This window comes from Gigantopelta aegis, chromosome 9 (assembly GCF_016097555.1).
Source record: "Gigantopelta aegis isolate Gae_Host chromosome 9, Gae_host_genome, whole genome shotgun sequence".
Classification (NCBI taxonomy): domain Eukaryota; kingdom Metazoa; phylum Mollusca; class Gastropoda; order Neomphalida; family Peltospiridae; genus Gigantopelta; species Gigantopelta aegis.
In genome coordinates, this window is record NC_054707.1 from 45,209,648 (window position 1) to 45,227,391 (window position 17,744).

A 17,744-nucleotide genomic window follows, 5' to 3' on the forward strand; every position below is an offset into this window, starting at 1 on the left:
CTGAAATTTGTCAATTAATGGCATCTTACCTAATAATGCGTTTCCTATTCTACCTTTTGGAATGGTTCTTTGACATATGTCACACGACTGGCAGAATCGTCGTACATCTCCTTGCAACCCTGGCCAATAAAAGTGCTGCTGAACCCTGTCAATAGTTTTCTTTGTAGCCATGTGTCCTGCCATTATTGTTTCATGGCCGATCTTCATCACGCCTTGTCTCAACTTAGTAGGTACTACCACCTGTTCAAATACTTTACCATGTTCAACATTGCACTTTTTTCACTTGTTCACATATCCAATACACAGAACCACATTATATCATCGATGTCCACGCCTATACATGGGAACACACTACATCGAATCCATCAGGTTATACAACATATCCCGTTTATGTATCCAGAACTTTGCTCGATAACGTAGCCTAGTCCATAACAGTTATATCGTATCCATGGCTATAGAACATGCAGACCCGCAGGCCAAACTCCCCATTCGAGGACGAAAATGTACGGGGTTTGTTTGTTTCTTACTACATATAAATAAAGTTAAATCTGGTTTGTGCAACCGCACTATGGAGGCTGTGACTTCCCCACTCCAAATATCGTTCTAACGCGCCTGATGTTACCTGTACACGGGAATCTAGAACAGTCTTATCAGACAATCCTGCATCCCGTTCCAGGAAGCAGTCGTAGAATAAGATGCGCAATGTAGCTATGTACTTATGGTAATATTATAGCACTAAGCCCGCTTCGTGAATTGGGGCCCACGATTGTTTGCTACATTGTGTAGCCATGGATAGGACAATACTGGTATTCCGATTAGTGATATCTGTGTTTCCCTCTTACAGGTTTAGCAGGCACGGTGTTTATGAACAACGTCAGCGACCGCTCGCCCGGGTTCGTTGTGTGGGATCTAGGTTTGGACGGTAACTTTGAGATTGCCCTCACTCTCGCCTACATCCCGATCAACACGAGTTCGGGAATCACTGCAATTAGGGTAAGACGGAAAGAGGCGTCCATATTTTATACAAGATATATTCATTACAGGAGGGGGGGGGGGATTTTGCACTTGTTTTATCTCCATATGTCTGCCATAACAACTATATTTATTCCAATGATTTAGTAAACTAGTCTGGGAGTTAAGTCCTCTTCGTGGCAGTGCAAGAAGGATGAAATCTCCAGTAAAGCATCTCCTCTGAGGTAGCTATCCTCCTGTAGACGAGGCACTAGACAGAGATTTATGAAATCAAACATTATTGCCAAATGCCCATTCGACTCTACATTGAGCAGAGATACGGCCATGATTACGTATTTCGGTTTTGTTGCTCAGATTAATTGTTCGCTTATTATAAAATGCATTAGCTCATTGGAACCTGGCATAATGCCAACTAATTATAAAGGTTGTGAAGCAAGATGACCAAAGTAGAGGATAATAAACCAGTTGCCAGTTATTATCAAACTTATGTCCCGAATGAAATAATGTTCGAGTAACAAATTAAAATTATTTCAGTAAGGACATACATTTTATAATAATTGGTACCGAGTTTGTTATTATATTTATTACCCAAGCTATTTCTTTCTCTCTAAAAGCTTTTATTTTCGACACACATGCAAGTATATGTATAGAAACGGTGTAATACGCTGTTCTGAGTATTGCTGTAATTTTGTATTTTAATCATTTTCAAAAACAAAAGTTATCTTTATTCTGCTAAATAAATATATAACAAATTCCATTAATATGACATTTTACTAGAAATGTAACACTGAAAACAGAGTCATGAACGAAAACTCTTTAAACGACATGATGTCAAAGTGTATGTTTGCCAAATTGTGATGACGTCATATTTAGTATTGTTCAATAATAGTGTACGTTACACCAGTGCAGAATATGTCTGTTAAGAATGACCGCTATGGGAAATATAACCAGTATGACACACGTATGTCATAATGATTTCTTGAGCACAACAAATAATGTAATTTTGGGAAGCGACGTCACAACATAATGTGACCTTTGCCACAGGGTCACATTATGCAAAACTCGTACGTCGTTACATCGTGTGCGCTAGACTGCGATGTAATTTTTGTTACACGCAACTGCAATTGCTCCGATCAAATATGTTTGATTTTGTTGCATGTAATTGCATCTAACTGCACGCTGTCGCAAACGTGTGCGCCTTCAATGCAGCACAATGTTGACGCAATAATTTAAACTGCCAATGAACACATAGATAATGATCACATGACACAAAATGGAAGCCTCCCGCAGCATGTGGTCTACAGAAAAAGAGGATGAATTAGTGGTGATGTGGCAAACAATGCCATGTCTTTTTGACACATCCCCAGAATATATCAATAGGGCTAAAAGGGAGGTGTGTCTTGCAGAGATGGAATCTGCGCTTGGAATACCAGGAATGTTTATTTAGGTTTTCTACACAAATTGTGTGGTTATAGCCCAAATGACTGAAAAGCGTGCGGGACGAATTTGTGCTGATTTGCGTACATTCAGTCTTCTACGTAATAACAAATATGGTGTAGAACATGTCTCGATGACCACCGTCAAAACAAATGCGGGGGAAAAAACGTCAGTATTTTTGTTTTGACAAGTACAAGAAATCGATGCTAATTTTTACTCTGAAACCATCTTGATTTTTATACCAAATCTGGAATGTTTTCTTGTTTTCAAACTACAGCAGCCTGTTTATGGATGTAGCTATGGAAACACACACACCGCACCCCAGGCATCCCTGGTTAGAGACATGTTACGGCCAATGTGGGTAAGGAGTATTAATTAACATTAAAACGTTAAACAGCTCCTGTTGCCAGAAATTGACAGTCTCTATTCAGCGGTAACTGCTCTGCGCATAAAGGTGTCCTTTTTGACAGTTGTTGGCCCGACAATGTTAACCAAAATCTTAAAAGTTTCTGGAGTGATTCGCAAGAACTCTGTCTGCAAGTTCTGGTCTACTTCCATTGCTTCACGTCGTAGAAGCCAGCCTGTCGACCAAAGAGCACGAATTTGTAAGCGTCTACGTTGTTGTCGACGACTCATTAATATAATGTATACTACTAGAACAGCATATAAGTTCATTGCCGCCACTTTGACTGTCACGTAATTACTGCTAGACTAAAATTGCTGGGTGTCGCATGTGTGTATGGATCACTGCAACGAGAAGACAGTTGCTTGCAATCATGCAATTTCAATTACATGAGACAATTTTGCAAAGGTGTGCGGTGACCTTTACCAAAATAACGTCATTTCGGAAAATGACGTCGTTTGGTCGTTTTCTTCCGGTTACTTTGAAACGTTTTGACACAGTATGCCCGAGCCTGTCATAAATAGAGATTATTATACGAGCTTGTGTGTCGTACTGATTTTACGAAACGAGTGTCGGGATTTTTGTATACATGAATCCTGACACGAGTTTCGTAAAATCAGTACGATTTACACGCGAGTGTAATAATTTCTTTATTATCTACATTATCGAAAATATTATTTTCATGAATAAAAGCTTGGACCATGTCAAAACGTTTCAAACGTAACTAAAACGAGACGTCATTGCTATAAGTACCGGCCTCGGTGGCGTCGTGGTTAGGTCATCGGTCAACAGGCTGGTAAGTACTGGGTTCGGATCCCAGTCGAGGCATGGCATTTTTAATCCAGATACCGACTCCAAACCTTGAGTGAGTGTTCCGCAAGGCTCAGTGGGTAGGTGTAAACCACTTGCTATGACCAGTGATCCATAACTGGTTCAACAAAGGCCATGGTTTGTGCTATCCTGCCTGTGGGAAGCGCAAATAAAAGATCCCTTGCTGCCAATCGGAAAGAGTAGCCCATGAAGTGGCGACAGCGGGTTTCCTCTCAAAATCTGTGTGGTCCTTAACCATATGTCTGACGCCATATAACCGTAAATAAAATGTGCGTCGTTAAATAAAAAATAAATTTAATTTTTTTTAATTTTTATAAGCGTTTACACTGAGGAAGCTTCACAAAATGACGTCATTCGTTGTGCACGTGAAATCATTATGGCACACGTGGGTCATACTGGTTATATTTCCCTGAATATCTTGAACTATGTGGATAATAAAACATAATATTATGGATAATATGGATAATAAAGAAAGTATTACACTTGCGTGTGAATCGTACTGATTTTATGAAACTAGCTCGGGCAATACAAGAATCAGTACGACACACAAGCTGGTATAATAATCTCTATTCAAGTTTGTTCTGTATTTTATTTTTAAAAAACACCTTTTTTGCAGGACAGCTAAAAATCATACCAGGTTATCAACACTATTAATTAATGTGTATTTTTAATCATAATTTTGTGTACGTTGATTTAATTGAGGTTATCGTTTAATTTTACATACCTATCTTTTTTCTTCTTTTTCTTAAGTCACGGAACATGCCCACATACATTACATTCCTTTACCCAATATTCCTTATTGTCTCTAACAACTAAGTATGCACTCTATTCCTTGTAGGAAGTGCACATGTATATAAACATCATTTGGGGAGATGGTCGGACCAGCGATGAATATATTCCCCTGGATCGACCGGAATGTGGATTCTTCAGCGAGTTGTGCAACGGTAATACAAGAAGCACCGTTAGAATGTTGGCTTTTAAAATTTGAAAAAAGGAGAAAATTATAAAACTTTCAACACAAATCCACTGAAATAACATTTAAATTATTAAATTTACATAAAAATATTTTAAACGTTTCAGTGTAATAATAGTAAACAAAACAAACCCGAAACTAAAACAAAAACCCATACAGGAACAATTTGCATAAACGCTGGTAAAGTGTATATGAATCATTATGACCAATCAGATGATTGTCTGCTGTCACCTTTTCATGAGCACCTGTTACCAACACAGTGTGGCCTATTGTAATGAAGTTAGTATTAATATATCAGCCGTCAACAGTCTACTCACAGAGAAACATTTGAAATTACTAAGATGCTGAACCAAAGGTTACATATTGAGGTTTCGGTAGACACTCCAGTCATTAAAGGGACATTCCTGAGTTTCCTGCATTGTTAGATGTGTCCGACTAATAAAATATTTCTATGATTAAATTTACATATTAAATATATTTTCTTGTTTAGAATATCAGTGTGTGTATATTCAATGTGTTTCTGGCCATCTTTTTTTTTCTGGTCATCTTAATATTTATAAGAAGCCCAAACTGGATTTTAAAAATATATTTTAGGAAATAAAACAAAATTGAACCTAGTACAAATATTGGAACGATCAGAATCACGTTTAACATACAGCCACTAATATTTTATGCAGAAAAATATATTTGATATGTAATTACAATCGTTAAAAAGTCTCTATTAGTCGATAATATCTTTAAAACTGTAGCAAACTCAGGAATGTCCCTTTAAAAACAGTTGTCCTTTCAGAAATATACACTCCTGTCTTCAACCAACAAGTGATCTAAGACTATTATATATTGTTAATCAGTTTGGGTGTTATTGTTTTTCAGATAACACCAGAACGATACTGCTGGCAACAATAATATCAGGGGCACTACTGATCGTTTTCGTTGGTGGTCTTTGTTTTATGAGGTGAATATAAAGTGTCTCATTTGTCTGCCCCATTGCGTTAAACATGCCCATATGTTTATACGCCCGTGTTACACAGTTAAACCTCACATAATCGAATATTTTAGAAACCGGAAAACGTGTTATATCAAAGTTGCATAATAATGGGTGAGGCTATTACATTTCACAGAAAACAGGGTAACTAACAAGACACTATGAAACTATTTTAACGTGCTCATACACTACAGGGGTTTCGAGCACTCCTATCCCGAGTCCGGTCTCTGATAAGTAAGTAACTATTTTAACGTGCTCAGACACTACAGGGGTTTCGAGCACTCCTATCCCGAGTCCGGTCCCTGATAAGTTAGTAAGTAACTATTTTAACGTGCTCATACACTACAGATGTTTCGAACACGCCTATCCCGAGTCCGGTCCCTGATAAGTAAGTAATTATTTTAACGTGCTCATATACCACAGGGATTTCGAACACGCCTATCCCGAGTCCGGTCTCTAATAAGTAAGTAAGTAACTATTTTAACGTGCTCATATACCACAGGAATTTCGAACACTCCTATCCCGAGTCCAGTCTCTGATAAGTAAGTAAGTAACTATTTTAACGTGCTCACACACTACAGGGGTTTCGAACACTCCTATCCCGAGTCCGGTCCCTGATAAGTAAGTAATTATTTTAACGTGCTCATATACCACAGGGATTTCGAACACGCCTATCCCGAGTCCAGTCTCTAATAAGTAAGTCAGTAACTATTTTAACGTGCTCATACACTACAGATGTTTCGAACACGCCTATCCCGAGTCCGGTCCTTGATAAGTAAGTAATTATTTTAACGTGCTCATATACCACAGGGATTTCGAACACGCCTATCCCGAGTCCGGTCTCTAATAAGTAAGTAAGTAACTATTTTAACGTGCTCATATACCACAGGAATTTCGAACACTCCTATCCCGAGTCCAGTCTCTGATAAGTAAGTAAGTAACTATTTTAACGTGCTCACACACTACAGGGGTTTCGAACACTCCTATCCCGAGTCCGGTCCCTGATAAGTAAGTAACTATTTTAGCGTGCTCATATACCACAGGAATTTCGAACACTCCTATCCCGAGTATGGTCTCTGATAAGTAAGTAAGTAACTATTTTAACGTGCTCGTATACAACAGGAATTTCGAACACCTATCCCGAGTCCAATCTCTGATAAGTAAGTAAGTAACTATTTTAACGTGCTCATATACCACAGGAATTTCGAACACCTATCCCGAGTCCGGTCTCTGATAAGTAAGTAAGTAACTATTTTAACGTGCTCGTATACAACAGGAATTTCGAACACTCCTATCCCGAGTCCGGTCTCTGATAAGTAAGTAAGTAACTATTTTAACGTGCTCGTATACAACAGGAATTTCGAATACCTATCCCGAGTCCGGTCTCTGGTAGGATCAGGTTTCTGTCTCGGGACAGGAGGTATTCACTTGGTGGTTAATTTAAAAAATAAAAAATAAAAATTATTTTAAAATTCCAAAACTATAATGTGTGTGTTTGTATGTGTTATGGAAGTAAACACGCATGGTCTCCGAGACAGTGTCGTTTACCCAGACTGGTGTTTCAAGTACGTTTGACAGCTAATTGTACCTATAATATCTTTGTAAGTCATTACTAATTACATTTATGAGGCACGAAACCCGAGAAAATAAATAAACGATCAAAATATGCCAAACAATCATCATTATTAATACTAGTATATTATTGGTAATCCGATATTAAGCTCAACCTACTTTTAAGACACATTCGTCGTAATAGCGGAGTTCTGTCTGTCTGTTTGCGTACTTCCGTGGGTTTTTTTTTTAATTCATGAATTGCGACATCATTAAATTTCTTCTTTTGTTTTAATATTTTCAGATGGTGGCGTCGAGAGCGAGAAGTTTCCCAGATGGCGTGGAAAATAAATTATTCTGAGTTGGATTTTCATTTCCAACAGACAAAAAATAAATCAATGTCAAACGTAAGTCCGAAATTGTTCTTTCATGGCATGGCAGACTGCACATGTGTCTAACGCATATCACGCACACATGAGACTCGCATAGTGAGTGCCCTTTCCCTCGACGATACGGAAGGGTTCAGATGTCGTGGATGCTGTAGTTTCAAAACATCGTCAACGCTGTTGTTTTGAGTCGTCCTCGATACTGTTGTTTGATACGTCTTCAGTGCTGTAGTTTTCATATGTCATCGCCGCTGTAGTTTCGAGACGTCATCGCCGCTGTAGTTCCGAGACGTCATCGACGCCGTAGTATTGAGAGGACGCCGACGCATCCTTGATGTCTCAAAATGACCCCATAATCATGGGCAAATAGTTTTAGTGTTTCTCTTATGTTTGTAATAGATACACATTAATTTTATTTTCTAATATATATTTTTGGGTTCGTACATAATTTATTAGCAACAAATGTGAAAATAACAAAATATTGTGGTTTCAAATTTAACATAGGACCTTTAAGATTTCGACTTTTTCCTCTCAAGTTGAATGGCAAGTTTCATTCGGCAGAGCCTCGCTGCATTAGACAATATCCCAAACCCGTGACCAGTTATTCTCCACTTAACTAGAGAAAAAAGAGTCATTTTAAACTAGTTACTGCCCTGGTATCTTAATGCTCATTTTCCACGTGCGCGCTATGTTGTAACACAGACGCATCAAAAGGAGATTGGTGGATATCAGTAGCAAAACTTCCATATGGGGTGGGGTTTTTTTTTTAACAACTCCACCAGAGCATATTGATTATTTAATCATTGGTGTTTAGGTGTCAAACATTTGGTAATTACCACTCAGAGGAAACCCGCTACATTTGTCCTAATGCTGCAACGGATCTTTTATATGCACAGACAGAAAATCACATACTGTGGCATTTTACCAGTTGTGGTGCACTGGGTTGGAACGAAGAAAACCCCCAATCAGTTGAATTGATCCACCGATGTGATTCGATCCTGCGACGCAAGCATCTGAGACGAGCGCTCAACCGACTGAGCTATATCCCGCCATTACTTCCATATGAGCAGTCCACGGTATCTGCGTCCTCGCCACGCGAAAAACGACACACATGGAAAACATACTACTCAAATAACTGTAATGTTTACCTTGGATGTCGTCGCTTAACACTGATTTCACGCACACAAAATGAAACTTGATGAATGCAAATTATTTTTCGTTTCAGTTCACTTCAGTACTGAACGTTTTCGGCAGTCATGAGAGCAGCATCGGAAGCGGTTCCGCCCTCAGCTCGTACGGCTCCACGATGGGTTGCAGCGCATTTCTATCCAGGAATGTTAACCTGGCGCTCTACAAGAATTCAATTGTTGTTGTTAAAAATATAAGAAAAAGCAAAATAAAACTCGATAGAGAAATGATGCTACATATGAGAGAGGTGATTTTAGTTTATGTTTAGTGTTATATCATTATTTCAGTGTGGGTGTTTGTGTATCTCCAGACATGCAAAGGGTAGTTGAGACGTAATATCTTACTGACAAAGGATTGCTATTTTAAGTGTATGCCATAAATCCATATTACTATAGACACTGTGTACTGTAACTCAAAGAATTGTCTAATTGTAATGATCTAAATACTATCCGAAAAAAAAGTTTTCAAAATGTACATATACTATGTTAAAACTTAACAAACATGTTATTCATATATTTTATCACCATGTTAATATTGTGCAATTGTGTTGTACGGGGTTTGTACATAGTTTATGGCGAATGTCTGTCGTATTCATTGTACAATAATTCTTGATATAGTCGTTTAACGGTCTGGATATACTGCATACAGACCTTTCATTGTTGCATTAACCTATTCATTCAAAATAACACAAAATTATTTATTTTATTTGGGACACTGTCAATCATTTTTAGCTACACCTACCGAGTAGCATTGAGAGATGTTTTATATAAGTGTTCCAATGAAAGCACATACCACGACCTTTAGTTTACCAATAGTCACGCACAGGATGGGGCGAGGCAATCCAGTCTGCCGAGGGTGATTGACCCTCTAACCCATCGCACCACAGGCGAGTTCTCTACAAACAAGCTATACCCCCACGCCCCAGAATGAACGAGAGAGAATGCAGGGTGGAGAGAGAGAGAGAGGGGGGAAGAGAGATACATAGCTAGTGAGCGATAAAGAGAAAGAGAGCGAGAAATGGGAAGAAGGGATATATATATATATATATATATATATAAACAGAGAGAGAGAGAGAGAGAGAGAGAGAGAGAGAGAGAGAGAGAGAGAGAGAGAGAGAGAGAGAGAGAGAGAGAGAGAGAGAGAGAGAGAGAGAGAGACGTATAGTTCTGGCAGTAGATCGAGCATTAGCAAGTGCATTTGTTAAAAATGCATAACCAGGTAATATAATAAAAATATACCCAAACATTTTTGTCAATCGTTTGTATATGTTGTAAGGAATAATATTTGTCATTGCAGTTATATTATATCAGGCACGTGAACCTAGCAACATTCATTGGAATGTGTACGGAAATAGACAAGGTCGCGGTAGCGTGGGGATTTTGTGCCAAAGGCAGCCTTCAGGTAAAGTGGATTCTACGTTTTTTATTTTAAACTGCAATATGTAACTAACATTTTAAAACTAGCAGTGGGTTTATATTGACTATCATTTGGAACATGTAGTCGTAGACGATCGTTAGAAAAAATGTCGGTCAAAACTTTAAATTGTTCTATAAACCGACAAAATAAATGTTCTTTATGACAGCGGAGACGATAAGTGTTTTTGTTGAATTTTGTGGATAATTTCAACTAATCTTGAATTCTTTCCATGGATCTTAACCATTCACAGTAAGACAGCACTTTTAAATCGAATGGTGTCTCCCATTATTTATTGTTTACAACTGCACACCCAAACGCTTGTGCAATGGCTCTATTTGTTTTGACTTTCTTTCCTTTTAGGATATTGTGGACAACGCTAGCATGAAGCTTGATGGTGCATTTCAGTTCTCAATTGCCATCGACATATGCATGGTTCGTTACTTACTTATTCCATATGATTTTATTATAAACTAAACATCGTTGCAGTGCCGAATCAATACAGACCGAAAGCATAGTTACAGCGTCATACAGTTGGGGAGGTGGAGGCTGAAATGTGTAAGATATGCCCAAGACAGGCGTGTTTGGACCTTCAATGGATGTCAAATGGTTGATTGACTACGAGCACCTTCCGTTGTGTGACCTCAGAAAACAATTGTGCATGTCAAACCAATGAACAAAAGGAATGTTTCAAACGACACGCCGTACAGCTTAATTTAAGAGTATAAGTTCTGATTAGTTCAGCTATCAAGCATAAGCGTATGACACAGAGGAGCGGGAGAGGCAATTGCCCCCACTGCTGGAACAAATACTCAAATTCGGGCAAACATCATAGAGACAGTTGGGCAAAAACCCATTCACCACGTATTTCCATCATTTTACACACACAGTATTTGTTGTGATCCATGTAAAAATGCATATTAATACGTTTGCAACCCCATATTGTCTTTGTCAATAATGATGATATGAATAAATGTTGTTATCCAGATTCGAGCAGTTTAGTTTAATTCAGGCAAAATTCAGCATGTCTACCTACAAAACTGTTTAAAATATATCATGTTCTCTTAAATGCATATACTATGGTCTCCGATATGCATATGCCGTGGTGTCTGATATACAAATACCTTGGTCTCTGATATGCATATCATGTTCTATGTAATACAAATACAGTATTTTCTGATATACATACAAATTGAACGCTGTGGTGTACTGGGTGCAAACAAAAATTAATTGAGTCTTGCGCTGCCTTAAACTAGGTTAATTGTTTAAAACGATCAGTCACAATCAGTCGGGCAAAACAAATATGTGTTTACCAGGATCTTCGTTAAAAAATTAGGTCAAGAGAAAAAAGCATACACAAGCTGTTCCCCAGAAAGAGAACAACTAATATGGCTTAGACCTTCGAGGGATATTAAGACCCAAGGATCAACGTGTTCAGACATTATTCAGCCAATTGGTAATCAAAATGTGCAAAGACCTGCCTCGAGGCCAGAAGCATCCAGTGATGGTCTTGATCATGGTAACTATGTTAGGTGCGCTGTCCGATTTGATGGGAGCCTGGCTCTTTGAACGTGTGGTTTTTCCTTTGCAAATTGTTAACAGGCCTCTTTTATTTTGATCGTTATATTGTAGTAGTACATCATCAAAACAGCTCATTTACTGAGGCAGCTGCAACAAAACATCCACTCTATGAGTTTAGAGCTGTGTCTATGATTCAGTGGAAATAGATCAAATACATACGTACATATACATGTACTTGTGCGTATATACGTACATGTCTGTACCCTTCATTCTTTCATTCTTCCATCCATTCATACAATGATCCATATTTTAACGCATAAACACGTTACCCTTTTATGTTTTGTTTTGTTCGTTTGTTTGTTGGTTTTTGTTTTATGTTGTTGTTGTTTTTTGTTTTTTGTTTTTGTTTCTTTGTGTTTTTGCGGGGGTGTTATCGTCTTTGGTTGGGGTTTTTTGTTTGTCGTATTTTTTTATTTTTTATTTTTTATTTTTTTGGGGGGTGGGGGAGGGTTGGGGTTTACTGCTCTTATGACAGTTACATTCAGGAAGGCTGTTAGATTTTGACATTCAAAACGTGTTTAACTGTTATTTAGCTCATCGGTACACTGAGAATTATTCGTTGTTTATGGGCCGGGTCACACATTGTAAACACTGAATGCTACATGTGTATACTGATGAACCAACTGGGTTATTTTGACTCGGTGCTTGATAAATGTTATATGACGAAGACAATTGTTTGTGCTAGTTTGTGAAAAAAAAAAATAATATAAAACATTTCCTGTTTCTAATGGATATGAAACGCCAGAATGTACCTGTGGTATATTTACGGCACTGATATTAATCAAATTTACTTCAGGGATTGGTGTACCTTCACGCGGGAACACTGAAACTTCACGGCAACTTGAAGAGCACTAACTGCGTCATAGACAACCACTGGGTGTGTAAACTGACGGATTATGGGATGCGCCCAATCCGACACGGTGAATCAGAGAAGACAGATGTTAACGAAGATGAGCTGTATTCAGGTATCTGATAAAATAAAACTGTCGTTGTATACTACTTATAATTATACGTGTTTCAACAGGGATGGGGGACGCATACTCTGAACCACCCAGTTTCAGTTGGAATGGGCAGTGTCCCTTGCCCTCTCTCCACGCTTCCGCCGTCTGTGTTTATCTTACAACGAGTGGTTTTAAACCGCATAAGATAAATGGTATTTAACGGTCACGAGTGTACTATAAACATTATTGCAAATCTTTCTCAGTTAATTTGTACGTGACAAGGCAATTTCAATAGTGTTAATTTTATTGAACGGAATGGCTTTGTGGTCGGAATCTAGCTCAGACGGTAGAATGTCCGACTGAAATGCTTGGATCATAGGATCGAATCCCCTAGGTGGACCCATTCTTCGAGTTGAACCTTTTCGTCCCAGCTTTGCTGCTAATGGTAAAATGTATTGGGTTTCCCAATATTTGAGATCCAATAGCCGACGTGCTTCAGTGTTGACGTTAAACAAATCGAACCGTTTTTAATTACTGTGTAGTAGCTAAATTGATATTACATATTTGGAATAGTGCTGCTGCACACACCACGATCTTCGATACACCATGCGGTACTGGTTGGAACGGGGAAAAGCCAACGATTATTCATCTGAGGCCGCAACTTGTTTGATATGAGCAGACATGTTTTACAATCAAAAACGAAAGTGCATTTCCTTGAGTTCACCCAACTGTCTGATAACATCAATTTGTTGATTTAATATCGGGATATAAACCCAAAATCGTATATAGTAATGATATTGATTAAAAGCATTATGTCGTTAACTAATACTTTGATCTGGATCAAAAGATTTTCTTTGCTTTGACGATTGCTATTGTAAACCTACATGTTCTTCTCTTTGAAGTTTCCAATTAAGACTTGTGTGTCTGTAATTATTTAAGATTTTTTTTTTTTTCTGTGCTCATCTTAACTTATTTTAATTTTATTTTGCGACTATTGCAATCAAGGGCTGTTTAAATATAACTCTATAACGCATAGATGCCCAAGCGTATATCAGTATCGAAACACTTTCAAAATGTGATTAAAAGGAAAAGAACGGAATTAGTTTGTCACACTTCAGCAGACTGGGTTTTTTTCTCTGTTCCTTTAAAACAAATCGTCTTCTGTCCATTCAGAGCCGCCGGAACGATTGTGACATTAGGGCGGCGGATTAGCGATGTTGATGGCTACGAAATGGCTCGAATTTGCTGGGGGAGGGGGGGGGGGGGGGGCGGGGGTCCGGATGCATGCTCCCACAGTAAATTTTCGAAATGTAGATACAGGAAAAACTATTTTAATGGCTTTTAATAACATTATAAATAATATTTGATTGTGATAAAATGTGTTGCTATTTTATGTAAATAGAAATGCAAATTATATAGTAAAACATTAAAGGGAGATTCCCGAGTTTGCTGCACTGTAAGATGTTTCCGACTAATAAAATATTTCTACGATTAAACTTACGTATTAAATAAAAAAAATTGTTTGGAACATCAGTGTCTGTATATTCAAAGTTTTTTAGGTCGTCTTAATATTTATAAGAAGCCCAAACTGGAGTTTGTCTTCAAATAATTTTGTACGTACGAAAAAATATTTTTTAGGAAATAAAATGAAATTTAATCTAGTACAAATACGAGAGCGATCTAAAACACGTTTAATATACAGCCACTAATATTTTATGCAGAAAAATATATTTGATATGTACTTATAGTCGTCAAAACGTCTCTGTTAGTCGATAACATCTTTAAAATTGCAGCTTACAGATTTCATATCCCAGCTATCCAGTCTGTTCTTATGTACATGTAAAGGCATCTGGTCATTTAACCTTTTCTGCTACATACTGGTACGTAGGTATGTTTTTACTTTTCGAAAGGCCGAAAGCGAACGTTCGCTGGTTGCATTGGTTGTGGGCATCACCAAAAGTATGTTGATCAGTGTCATGATTTCAGAGAAATACCAGATATAAAGTTAGTTCAGTAGAAAAACGATTCAGTGTACAATGGACATAACCATTTTGAGTTTTTAGATTTGCGGGTGTTATTGTCTATTTGATGGCCGCAAATGTTTCATTTTTTTTGCGGGATCAAACAAACAATCACACCCGTAAATCTAAAAACTCCATATGGTTATCACTTAAATGACTATTTGGCATATCATGGCCTGCGTATCGGATATGGATATTAATTATGTAGATTTATATACAAATATAATATTAATCTATAATGACAAAACTGATTTGGACCCGGACCGTTTTGCAATACAAATAAAATTGTGTAAAGTGGTAACGAAAAAATAAAATTGGTTTTTGGGTGTAGTCTGTAACACTATCAACACAAAGTCTATTGGAAATCACGAACTGTTTTTATTCATATTTTCAAATCATTTTGCCTGATTCTATTGCCTAATTCTATTGCCTAATGAAATAGATTGTTGTGCCTTCTAATTGCTTCAACCCACATCTATAAACCCGACAGCTCTGCAGTAGAGTGGCATGCACGTGCTCTCTGAAGTTGAACTGGTGCAAATAAGCAAGAGTGACCTTTCTGTACTCCGTGTATTAAGTAACGAACTGAAATGTCGTTAAAAGCACCAGTTCCTTTTACCATACTCTAGTATGAGCAATGCGTTTCCCTTCTTTTAAAAAGTGAAAAACATCTATTCCAGCATATTATTAGCTGCGTAATGTTCCCTAGACCTTGTGTCACAGTTACCACTTTGTACATCAATGGCCGCTGATTAAATAATAAACTGATGAATTCTCAAAAAAATATCCCATCCTTTCAACACTGAATATTATTATCTTATACAACGGGACATAGTCCAGTGTTAACGCGCTTGCCTGATGGGCAGTCTCTCTAGGATCGATCTCTATCAGAGGGCCGTTTGGGCAATTTCTCGTTCCAGCTAGTGCCCCACGACTGGTACATCAAAGGCCGTGGTATGGGTTGTCATGTTGCTCCATGCTACTAATGCAAAAACGCAGCGGGTTTTCTCTCTAAGACTATATGTCAGAATAATATGTTTGACATTCAATAGCAGATGGTTAACAAATTATCTATGTATGTATGTATATATATATATATATATATATATGTGTGGCTTTAATAATATTTATTAATCAGCTAGCCATAATACGTTGCAAATGGCCCACATAATACGCATCGTTAGCGGGCCGTAACGGCGAAACTCATATAGCTCATGGGCTATACGAGATTTTACTTACGCCGGAAATTCCGGCATTGTTTTCTATTAAGTCACCTCGGAAATATTCTATCGTTTCGTTGTGAATAATTCTCTAAAACACTAAGTTTACTTACTTTTGTAGACTCCTTGGGTGAAAAACTATTATTTCTGTTAATTTTCCACGCAGTTGCACTATAAATTTACAATTTTTAAAAGGTAAATTTGCATGTTACAAAATGTAATGATTATACATAATTTTCACCTATTACCGTTATCGTCTATAGTCCGTCCCACGTATAATTATAGGCGTTTGAAGATGCCAGCACATCCGGGGGTGGGGGTAATTAAATATTCAATCAAATTCATATTTTGAACACCTTTCAACAGGGATGAGGGACGCATACACTGCACCACCCAGTTTCAGTTGGAATGGGCAGTGTCCCTTGCCCTCTCCGTCTGTGTTTATCTTACGACGAGTGGTTTTAAACCCCATAAGATAAATGGTATTTAACGGTCACGAGTGTACTATAAACATTATTGGAAATCTTTCTCAGTTAATTTGTACGTGACAAGGCAATTTCAATAGTGTTAATTTTATTGAACGGAATGGCTTTGTGGTCGGAATCTAGCTCAAACGGTAGAATGTCTGACTGAAATGCATTGATCGTAGGGTCGAATCCCATAGGTGCACCCATTCTTCGAGTTGAACCTTTTCGTCCCAGCCTTCCTGCTAATGGTAAAATGTATTGCGTTGCCCAATATTTGAGCTCCAATAGCCAACGTGCTTCAGTGTTGTCGTTAAACAAATCGAACCGTTTTTAATTACTGTGGAGTAGCTAATCTGATGTCTTTAAATCGATATTGCATATTTGGAATAGTGCTGCTGCACATACCACGATCTTCGGTACAGCATGTGTTACTGGTTGGAACAGGAAAAAACTACGGAATCCGCCGAGAACCCAACGATTACTCCTGTGAGGCCGCAACTTGTTGCATATGAGCGGCCATATTTTACAACCAAACACGAAAGTGCATTTCCATGAGTTCACCAACTGTCTGATAACATCAATTTGTTGATTTAGTATCGGGAAATAAACCCAAAATTGTACATAGTAATGATATTGATTAAAATCATTATGTCGTTAACCAATACTTTAATCTGGCCCCGTGCTTATAAACCTTAAAATCTAGACTTTAATAAAGTCCAGACTTTAACGTCATGGCAACGCCATTCAAATAGCATTACGTTAAAGTCTGGACTTTAATAGACTTTAAGTTTTATAAGCACGGGGCCTGGATTAAAAAAAAATGTCTTTGCTTTGACGATTGTTATTGTAAACTGTGTGCCTACACGTTCTTATCTTTGAAGTTTCCAATTAAGACTTGTGTGTCCGTAATTATTTAAGATTTGTATTCGTTTCTGTGCTCATCTTAACTTATTATTATTTTTATTTTTTTGCAACTTTTGCAATCAAGGGCTGTTTAAATATAACTCTATAACGCATATAGCGTATATCAGTATCGAAACTCTTTCTAAATGTGATTAAAAGGGAAAGAACGGAATTAGTTTGTCACACTTCAACAGACATGTTTTTCTCTTCCTTTAAAACAAATCGTCTTCTGCCATTCAGAGCCGTCGGAAAAAAGTAGCCCATGAAGTGGCGAAAGCGGGTTTCCTTTCTCAGTGACTGTGTGGTCCTTAACCATATGTCCGACGCCATATAACCGTGAATAAAATGTGTTGAGCGCGTCGTTAAATACAGCATTTCCTTCCTTCCTTTGATGAAAAACTATTATTTTTTGTTAATTTTCCATGCAGTTGCACAATAAATTTGCATTTTTTAAAAGGTAAATTTGTAAGTT

General features: G+C 37.7%; 1 protein-coding gene across 1 annotated transcript in view; it reads left to right on the top strand.

The window, feature by feature from the left end:
• The window catches only part of LOC121381597 (atrial natriuretic peptide receptor 1-like), a 34,831-nt gene that overhangs the window by 15,630 nt on the left and 1,457 nt on the right, over nt 1-17,744 (top strand). Inside the window, exons 7-14 of the mRNA XM_041510933.1 lie at nt 845-993; nt 4,482-4,587; nt 5,490-5,571; nt 7,457-7,559; nt 8,764-8,973; nt 10,023-10,127; nt 10,503-10,574; nt 12,517-12,685. Of these exons, the coding sequence (XP_041366867.1) occupies nt 845-993; nt 4,482-4,587; nt 5,490-5,571; nt 7,457-7,559; nt 8,764-8,973; nt 10,023-10,127; nt 10,503-10,574; nt 12,517-12,685 (996 nt within the window). The remainder of the gene's footprint in view (nt 1-844; nt 994-4,481; nt 4,588-5,489; nt 5,572-7,456; nt 7,560-8,763; nt 8,974-10,022; nt 10,128-10,502; nt 10,575-12,516; nt 12,686-17,744) is intronic.